An 11,000-nucleotide genomic window follows, 5' to 3' on the forward strand; every position below is an offset into this window, starting at 1 on the left:
GCGATCTCGATAAAATTTGACAGAGGTATTTCGAGCAGTATCTGATGTCCGGTACCAAATATCATTCTTCTGGAGTGCATATTTCGCATGTGAGGGACTTAATCCCCAAATTGGATGAAATAAATATATGGGATCTATAGCTGCATCTGACCGATTTTCTCCAAATTTAATATTCTTGCTTCTAGACTGAGTTCAGTCGTAAATGCCAAAATTCAGGTCATTTGGACTGATATTAGCCATTTGGTGCACAATTAAGTCCAAATCGGTTGAAGATATCTGTAGGTATATCAATAGGGTTCGTCCTTGGTGAAAAGAAAATATTTTTTTGCATTCTCCACAAAAATACATGGACGGACGGACTGGTATGCATAAATCGACTCAGATAGTGATTCTATGAAGATCCTCAAAAGTAACTATGGGTCTATCTCCATATCCTTCTCCATGTTACAAACAAATGCACAAAGACATAAAATACCCTTACCACTATGTGGTGTAGGGCATAAAAATCGCATAATGTCTACGATTTAGCACAAAACATACACGTAGTAATATTTATTTGTTCCAACATCACACATCTTAATCGTTTTTTCGTTAATTTCACAAAGTCCCCATATAGACGTAAAGATGTTACGAGAATCCCGTCTGCTAGACATACAGAGTGGGTTAGGGTGTCATGTAGTCGGCAGCGCCAAACTTTTATCCTTTCTTTTCCAGTTTTTTAATTGCTTTCTTACATAGCTGGTGCATATTTAATTATAGGTCTTGCTCATTGGGTCCGTTATTTTCCATAGTATCTGCCACCCACAGCTTTACTTTTTTTTAGACTTATGTTGTGTTGACCTTAATATACGAGTTCACTTTGTGTGGGAATTGTGACAAATGCTGGAACATTTTTATTTTTCACTAATATTTTATACCTATGGCAACTGCTATTCATTGCAAAATTTTCAGTTTCTCTTCAACTGTCCGTGCAAAACCTTTTCCATTATAAGGCCTACGAGATCGTATAAAGACGTGACATTATTTTAGAATGGCAGAAGTAACAAGTACTCTAAATCTTCTATCGTCTGATAATCCCGTATTTTGTTGTTATTGCTTTTGGGCTGGCCTATTGGTGCTGAAAATGCTGCTGATGACGCTATTGACTGCAGCGAGACGATTTTCGAAAAAGGTAATTTGATGCACCCAAGGAACAAGTTTGGACTATATGGGGTATCCGTTTCTTTTCTTTTATAGGATATATGTTTTTTTTTTTTTGTAAATTTTTTTAACTTTTGAAAAGAAAGAATCAAAAAGAGTGGAATTTTCAAACATGCTCTTTCTTAAACAAAAACATTGTAATGTATTTAATTTGTTACCCTTTTTCCAGTCATTTGTCAATCCCGAGGATTTGGCACTGAGCAAAGCAGCAGAAGTTTCATTTCAAGATCCTGATGTAGAACGTGTTCGAAGGTTGGTATTCATTTTCAACTTTGTTGTTCTCATTCTTTTTAACATTTTACATTTTGCATATTACAACAACAACAACCAACCAACAGAGCCCATCGCAATGATTTGGAGAACATTTTACCCTATTTGTTGATTGCCTTGGCCTACATTACAACCGGGCCGAATGCCATTGTGGCACGTTTATTATTTTGCATCGTTGCCATATCGCGTATATTTCACACAGCGATTTATGCCTTTCGACCGGTACCACAGCCATCGCGGTCCATTGCCTTCTTTGTGCCCTTCTTTATAACCCTGTACATGACGTTTTGTGTAATCGTCAAAATGGCCAAATACGTTTAGATATGACAGAGAGGCAGAGAGACAAGCCAAAAAAGATACGATGAGTGGAAATTTTTTCTCATGCTTTGTTTTGTTAAATACAATTCAAATAAAAATCCATGAAATAAATAAATAAACTCTTTGTTGTTTTAATTAACTTCAGTTTGTTTGTTATGGAAGATTTTATTTTGGTTTTAACACCAGGTTCACAAAGTTGCCAAGTTGCTCTTTAGAACCTAAGCATATGTTTGATTAGATATGGATTTGAAAAGCGTAATTGTTTGTGCTTCTAATGATCAATACATGTGTGTGGCAGAATAGAAAAAATTCTCTTCTATAACTTTTTTTTTAATTTTTAAAAATTTATAAAATTATATTTATACCCTCCACCTTGGAAAGGAGGGTATATTAACTTTGTCATTCCGTTTGTAACATCCCTAAATATTCGTTTTAGACCCCATAAAGTATATATATTCATAATCAGCATAAAATTCTAAGTCGATTTAACGATGTCCGTCTGTCTGTCTGTCCGTCTGTCCGTCTGTCTGTTGAAATCACGATACAGCCCACATTATTTGACGTAGAGCTCCAAAATTTAGCAGAGCTATTTGCATTGTGTCTAGGATGGTTGGTATTGAAAATGAGATATATCGGTCCACGTTCTGGTATAGTCCCCATATAACGGTACCTCCCGATATTCGGTATTTTGATGATTTATGTCACATTTTTTCACGGATTTGTCTTAAAATTGGTATTTGTAGGTCATAGCGGGTCCCTGAGCGTGTGGCAAAACATTGCATGTATAGGTCCACGTTGTGGTATAGCCCCCATATAAAGGTACCTCCCGATATTTAGTATTTTAGTTTTTTTTACCACATTTTTTCACCGATTTGTCTAAAAATTGGTATTTGTGGGTCATAATGGTTTCCAGCTCCGGTGGCGGAACATTGCATGTATGGGTCCATAATTTGGTATAGTCCCCATATAACGGTACCTCTCGATATTCGGTAATTTGATGATTTTTGCCACATTTTTTCAGGGATTTGTTCGAAAATTGGTATTTGTTGGTCATAATTGGTTCCAGCTTCGGTGGCGAAACATTGCATGCATGGGTCCATGATTTGATATAGCCCCCATATAACGGTACCTCCCGATATTCGGTATTTTGATGGTTTTTGCCACATTTTTTCACTGATTTGTCTAAAAATTGGTATTTGTGGGTCATAATGGGTTCCAGCTCCGGTGGCGAAACATTGTAATTATAGGTCCACGTTTTGGTATAGCCACCATATAACGGTACCTCCCCATAATCGGCATTTTAATGGTTTTTGCCACATTTCTTCTAATGTTTCTTTTACCCTAAGGTGGAGGGTATTAAAAGATTGGCCCGGCCGAACTTAATTTTTTTTACTTGTTATACCCTCCACCATACATAGTATGGAGGGTATATTAAGTTCGTCATTCCGTTTGTCCCAACAAAGTATATATATTTTATATTATATTCTAAGACGATTTAGCCATGTCCGTCCGTCTGTTGTAATCACGCTACAGTCTAAACGAATTAGGATAGGAAGCTAACATTTTGCAAAGCTCCCTCTTTTGTTTGCAGGCAGGTCAAGTTCGAAGATGATCTATATCGGTCCACGATATCGTATAGCCCCCATATAACGGTACCCCCGATATTTGGTATTTTGATGATGTTAGTCACATTTTTCAATGGAATTGTCTGAAATTCCACACAAGGAGACCCTAGTGGGTACTTTATACCTCGAAAGAGAATTATGTATATAGGTCCACGATATCGTACGTACGTAACTGTACCCCCCGATATTCGGTATTTTGTTACATTTTCAACATTTAGTTACATTTTTCAACGGAATTGTTTGAAATTGTAAACAAGAGATTCTTTGTAAGCACTTTACCCTCTGATAGAGAATTATCTATATATGTTAACCATATCGTATAGCACCCATATAACGGTACCCCCCGATATTCGGTATTTTGATGATTTTAGCCACATTTTCCAATCGTAAGGAGTTCTTTGTGAGCAATTTAACCCTTGAAAGGTAATTGTCTATATAGGTCCATAATATCGTATATCCCCCATATATCGGCACCTTCCGATGTTAGATATTTTATATTTTATATATTTATATATATATTTTAACAAAATTTTTAATGGATTTTATTTTTGAAAATTTTCTAATTCGTTCCAAATGGTGGAGGGTATTTAAAGCCCGGCCCGGCCGAACTTACTGCTACTACTTGTTAAATTTATAATATTATATTTTTTCTATAATTATAAGAATAATCATCGGTGTTATGAATGCACATACCGCAAAGTAACATAAATAGAGGGAACAAATTCTACCCGCACCCACATTTTGGAAATGTTACGGTTTAAGATTTCTTGGAATCCTTGCATTTTAGGTATATACAGGGTGAGATAAAAAAACTGCAAAAAAGTCGAATGCCATAATTTTTACATTTTTTTAATTTTATTGAATGGAAGCAAAAAATGTCGGAAATAGCATCAAATTTTAGAATAAGATTAGATTTTTCGAATTGGTCACCTTTTGCACGAATTATGGTCCTCAAACGGCCAATGAAACGGTCACACGCTGCCCGAATGTTGCTCTGCGGTATTTTGGCCAATCCCGTGCTCAACATTTTGGTATTTTTTGGTGCCAACCTTGCTTTCCAAAATACTGCGGACACAATAGTCAAACGGATTTGTATTCGGAGATGTTGGTGGCCATTGAGCGCTGGAAATGAAGCGAGGATCCTCATTTTGTAACCATTCTTGGGTGGCGCGTGCTGAGTGCGATGGCGCTGATTCCTGTTGGAATGCTTTAATACACCCTCCAGAATATTTTATCGATAGTATTCGGCATTTAGTCTGATGCCACGGCCGGCTGTGTCGCCCCACACAATCACCATGGCCGGGGCTTGAGTTCTGTTGGCCAACCAGAGGTGCACATTTTCAGCTGACCTCTTTGGCAAGTAAACACGATCATGTTTGTTTACAAACTGCTGGACAACGAATGTTTTCTCATCGGAGAAAACCAAATTCGGCAGTTCACCACTTTCGGCCAAGCGAAGCAACTCTTTAGCTCTTTTGAGTCTATTTTCTTTCTCTTGCGGTGTTAGTTCTTGCACTTTTTGGAATGGCTTTACACCGAGCTCTTATTTCAATATTTGCCAAATGGAATATTGCGATATGTTCAGCTCACGAGCAATTTTTCGCCCACTGCGACGCGGATTTCGATCAAGTCGCTTCTTTACTTTTTGAACTATTTCTGCTGATGTTGTCGTTTTCTTCCATCCAATTCCTTGACTTCGGGCTACGCTACCAGAATCACGATAACGAGCGATGGTACGAGGCACAAAAGATTTATTCACATTTAAATGCTGCAGTGCTCTAACGATAGCCACTTGCGGTTTTTCAGCCAAATATAAAGAAATCACACTATCACGCTTGAATTCCATTACGAATAACTTTTTTTCTGGAAAACTCTCACTAAAATGCTTTTGCACGCTTATAAACCATATATTGAGCTGTCACTAGAATAATTTTAACAGCTGTAGGACGAGTGGCTTAGAAATGACAGCAGTCTGAAGTTGGTTGCAGTTTTTTCATCTCATCCTGTACAATTCTGAAATTTGATTTTAATATTGAGATATGAATGTGGTTTTGGAAATGTGTACTAAATTATGCAAAAAGTACTAAATGTTAGTAAATTTGGTATTGAGTGAACGTATAGAGCTGGAATATCCATGTTTGATATTAAGGTCTCTGTTGGTGTCAAATCATTCATATATTTAGGTACAATATTTTTTAAAGAAAAATACCATGATGATTTGTCGGACAACTTTGCATAAATATACATATATACAATATAAAGCCGTACTTTAAACTCATAATGTGTTATTAGTATTTATGAATTCCTGACGTAAGATTTAGACTGTTCATGTATTTTGTGGCCTGTGGTGGACTTTCTGACAAATATGTCTGTGGAATATGTTGACTTACAACGATCCCCTATATAAGAAGTTTTTAACCTTATTTCAAAATAAAAGGGCCAAATAGTCACATTTGGTTAATCATTTGAGAGTCAAATTTTATGTAAAGTTCTAAGAAATCCCAATCCGAAACTTTCAGTAATTCCCCTCAATATTCCATTATTGAAAATTTCGGATTGGGATTCCTTAGAATTTTCCATAAAATTTGACTCTCAAGAGAGTAACCAAATGAGCATTTTTATACCCTACACCACAAGGTGGTCAGGGTATTATGCCTTTGTGCATTTGTTTGTAACAGGCAAAAGGAAACGAGATAGACCCATAGTTCCTTTTGATGATCTGCATAGAATCACTTTCTGAGTTGATTTATGCATGTCAGTCCGTCAGTCCGTCCATCCGCCTGTCCATGTATTTTTGTAAACAAAGTACAGTTCTCATTTATTGCCCTATCCAAATGAAATTTTGCACAAATCATTTGTTTGGCCCAAGGACGAACCCTATTGAAATTGGAGATAATCGGTCAAAATTTAGATATAGCTCCCATATACATATTCGTCCGATTTGCCTTTTATTGTGCACCAAACGTGTAATATCAGCCCGAATAGTATGGAATTTTGTACATACAACCAAATTAGGCCTGAAAATAAGTATGCCAAATTTTATCGAAATCGGTTCAGATATAGCTATAGCTCCCATATATATTGTTCATCCGATTTGTTATTTTTGTCCTCCGCAGCCGTAATATGCACTCTGTAACAACAATATTTGGGGAAATATATCTAATGCAGCTCAGAAATACGTTTGCTAAATTTTATCGAGATCGGTTCAGATTTGGATATAGCTCCCACATATAACTTCGTGCGATTTACCTTTTATTGTGCACCAAACGTCTAATATTTGCCCAAATGGGATGGAATTTGGCACATACGACCGAATTAGGTCTAGAAGGTATCATGCCAAATTTGGTGAAAATCGGTTCAGACATAGCTATAGCTTCAATATATATTATTCATCCGATTTGTTATATTTGTTACCCACAACCGTAATATGCACTCCGTAACAACGACAGGGAAATATAGCAAATGCTGCTCAGAAATATCTTTGCTAAATTTTATCGAGATCGGTTCAGATTTGGATATAGCTCCCATATATATCTTTATCCGATTTCAAATTCATTTTTGCACCAAATGGGCAATACAAGTCCGAATTTGAAAGGTACAAATGCTTCGGCATATTCAGTCCTTTGAACTTTAAATTATAATTTTAATCATGGCATGTATGATTGAATTTTCGCATAAAAACTTTTAATTGTTATGTGGAGCTCTACTAAATTAGCAAAGTGGTGTAGGGTATCATAAATCGGCCCCGCCCGACTTTAAGACTTTCTTTACTGTTTTTTTATGTTGCATAGTGTAATTCATATATTTATGACGAATTCTTTCATCGCCCTGCAAATCGTCATTTGTGTCACTTCCCTTACAAGATAATCCAATCCAATATGGTTGGTTTTGTACTTTGACCAGAATGCAATACAATTCCCAAGTAAGCGGTTAAAAAGTATTGTTACATGAACACTTGAAGAAGAAGACGATACGTGCGGTTGCTGATGCTGAATGTAAACCAGCAGATTCCAAAGTTCAACATCGTCTCAACGCAGGGTACAAACATACATAGATACGAGTTTATACGTACAAATTTTGTCGTTGACTCAGAGCCAATGATCTGCTGATGTGCAAACAAGAAAAATACGTATCGATGATTTATATATGGTAAAGGGATTGTGAAGTGGGGTGATTGGATTTTTGTTATTACATCATAATGACTCAGTGATTGAATTCCCCAAATAATTAACGTTTTGAAAGACATTGCTTGTAGATCTATGGGAATTATTCGAAAAGTGGGCCTAATAATAAGAAAATTTGCTTTTATTATACTCTAGTAAGTGCCCGCTACTTCGTCAGAGAAAAGCCCACCTTCAAATTTTAGATTCGTTCCAACAATTCGTGTTAGGTCTTTTTCGAAGTTAAAATGCACAATTTGTTTCAATCAAAACTTTATATATCGTACTAAATTGTCAGACTATCAAGATTTAATATATTATTCAAGTTATTCCTTTTCGGAATGAATAATAGCAAAATATTTGCCTATGAAGTATAACCAGAATGGACACATATCCAATATTTCTGTCCACAAGTATATAAACGTATTTTCATAATAAACCAGTAAAGAAAGTCTTAAAGTCAGACGTGGCCGACTTTGTGATACCCTACACCACTTTGCTAATTTAGTAGAGCTCGGTATAACAATTAAAAGTTTTTATGGGAGAATTCACTCATACACGCTATGATTATAATTATTATTTAAAGTTCAAAAGACTAAATATACTGAAGCATTTATATCTTTTAAATTCGGATTTGTATTGTCCATTTGGTGCACAATTAATTTGAAATCGGATAAAGATATATATGGGAGCTATATCCAAATCTGAACCGATCTTGATAAAATTTGGCAAAGGTATTTCTGTGCTGTATTTGATATATTTCCCTGAATATCGTTGTTACGGAATGCATATTACGGCTGTGGGTAACAAAGTTAACAAATCGGATGAACAGTATATATGGGAGCTATAGCTACATCTGAACCGATCTTCACCAAATTTGACATATTACCTTCTAGACTCAATTCGGCCGTAAGTGCCAAATTTCATCCAATTCGGACTGATATTACACGTTCGGTGCACAATCAAAGGTAAATCGGACGAAGTTATATGTGGGAGCTATATCCAAATCTGAATCGATCTCGATAAAATTTAGCAAATGTATTTCTGAGCTGTATTTGATACATTTTCCCAAATATTGTTGTAACAGAGTGTATATTACGGCTGCGGAGGACAAAAATAACAAATTGGATGAACAATATATATGGGAGTTATAGCTATATCCGAACCGATTTCGATCAAATTTGACATACTTATTTTCAGGCCTAATTTGGTTTTATGTGCAAAATTCTATACTATTCGGGCTGATATTACACGTTTGGTGCACAATAAAAGGCAAATCGGACGAAAATATATATGGGAGCTGTATCTAAATTTTTACCGATTATCTCCAAATTCAATAGGGTTCGTCCTTGGGCCAAACAAATGTTGTTTGCAAAATTTCATCTCAATCGGATAATAAATGCGACCTGCATTTTGTTCACAAGAATACATGGATAGACGAACGGGCGGACTGACATGCATAAATCAACTCAGAAAGTGATTCTATGGATATCCTCAAAAGTAACAATGGGTCTATCTCTCTTCCTTCTCCATGTTACAAACAAATGCACAAAGACATAATACCCTGACCACCTTGTGGTGTAGGGTATAAAAAATTGTGTATTATAATACACTAGTGCCGATTGGTCGTCGAAACGTCCAGTCTAAAATTGTAGATTATTTCCAATAGGCCGTGTTTGGCCTTTTTGGTACTTAAAATTCATAATTTGTTCTGTTTGTCAAAATTTCTAAATCGAAACTTCATACATTGTACTAAATTTTCTGACTTTCAAGGGTTTCCATTTTATTCAAGTTTTTCCTTCTTCGGAAAGAATAATAGGAACATTTTTATCTTTCACAGCAAAAAGTCTTCAAAAACTTTAATTTCGAACTTTACCGAGAAGGATATTAATTTAAAGCATTGCACAATGGACCCAGAATTATAATACAGATTTACAAAAATACCTCCATATTATAGCCACAGACACCAAGAGTAACATCTATATCAAATTTCAGGATTTCAGCTCTATTCGTCCAACCAATATCAAATTTAGTCCTATTTTGAAATATTTGTAAAAAAATAGAACGCATTTCCAAAACCCACCTCCACATCTCAATCCCAGATACCAACAGGGATCTTTATATCAAATTTCTGGATTCTAGCTCTATCCCTTTACCCAGTATCACTTAGTACTTTTCGTACAATTATAGTACATATTTCAAAACCACCTCCACATCTCAATTCCAGATACCAACAGAGACTTTAATATCAAATTTGGGAATTCCAAATATATCCCTTCATCCAATACAGAATAGTGTACCATTTAGTACTTTCCGTACAATTATAGTACATACATTTCACCGAATAACCAATTTAGTACCACTTAGCTCGTTTCAAACAATTATAGTACAAATTTCCAAAACCACCTCCATGTCTTAGCCACAGACACCAGGAGTGACATATATTTCAAATTTCCGAATTTCAGTACTATTTCTTAATCCAATATCAAATTTAATTATTTAGTACTTTTCGTACAATTATAGTACACATTTTCAAAACCAGCTCCTTTTCTCAATTTAAGATGCCTACAGAGACCTGAATATCAAATTTCTGGATTTCACCTCTATTCCTTCACCCAAAACCAAATTTAGAAGCATCTAGTATTTTTCGTACAATTATTGTGCACATTTCGGAGTCCACTTCCATACCCCAATCCCAGATACCAACAGAGACATGAATATAAAAATTTCGGGTTTCCAGCTCTATACGTTCACCCATACTAAATAGAGTACCACTTAGTACTTTTCATAGAGTTACAAGTACACACCACCACCTACATATCTCAATTCCAGATACTTACAGGGTGAGATAAAAAAGGTAAACGCGATAATTTTTCCATTTTTTTTTAATTTTATTGAATGAAAGCAAAAAATATCGGAAATAGCATAACATTTTAAAATAAGTTTAGATTTGTTCGAATAGGTTATCTTTGGCACAAAATTAGGTCTTAAAATGGCCAATGAAACCGTCACACGCTGCCCGAATGTTGCTCTGCGGTATTTTGGCCCATTCCCGGCGAAGCATTTCCTTGAGGTGATCGACACTTTGGTATTTTTTAGTGCCAACCTTGCCTTCCAAAATACTCCAGACACAATAGTCCAATGGATTGGTATCCGGAGATTTTGGTGGTCATTGTGCGATGGAAATGAAGCGAGGAACCCCATTTAGTAAGCATTCTTGGGTGCCGAGTGCTGAGTGCGATTGTGCTGAGCCCTGTTGGAATGTCCAAGGTCTGCGGCCAAAATGTTTGCGTGCCCAAGGCTTTAATACACCCTCCATAATATATTCGCTATATTATTCGGCATTTATTCAGATGCCACGGTCGATAAATACGAGAGCGACCATCGGCAAAAATGTCGGAAATAGCATCACATTTCAAAATAAGTT

At 35.9% G+C, this 11,000-nt stretch overlaps 1 protein-coding gene across 1 annotated transcript; it reads left to right on the plus strand.

Moving 5' to 3' along the window:
- Positions 1-935: 935 nt before the first annotated feature.
- On the plus strand, positions 936-1,907 carry LOC101901044 (microsomal glutathione S-transferase 1). The gene is made up of 3 exons (XM_005188597.4): positions 936-1,171; positions 1,370-1,452; positions 1,539-1,907. Exons 1-3 carry the CDS (start codon positions 1,031-1,033, stop codon positions 1,789-1,791), a joined length of 477 nt encoding a protein of 158 aa, XP_005188654.1. The 5' UTR covers positions 936-1,030; the 3' UTR covers positions 1,792-1,907.
- Positions 1,908-11,000: the final 9,093 nt, after the last annotated feature.

Source organism: Musca domestica, unplaced genomic scaffold (assembly GCF_030504385.1).
Source record: "Musca domestica strain aabys unplaced genomic scaffold, Musca_domestica.polishedcontigs.V.1.1 14, whole genome shotgun sequence".
Taxonomy (NCBI): domain Eukaryota; kingdom Metazoa; phylum Arthropoda; class Insecta; order Diptera; family Muscidae; genus Musca; species Musca domestica.

Coding starts and splice junctions, on each gene's coding strand:
- LOC101901044 (XM_005188597.4), top strand. CDS start 1,031: ATGGCAGAAGTAACAAGTACTCTAAATCTTCTATCGTCTGATAATCCC. Junction 1,172..1,369: donor CGAGACGATTTTCGAAAAAG/GTAATTTGATGC, acceptor CCCTTTTTCCAG/TCATTTGTCAATCCCGAGGA. Junction 1,453..1,538: donor GATGTAGAACGTGTTCGAAG/GTTGGTATTCAT, acceptor ACCAACCAACAG/AGCCCATCGCAATGATTTGG.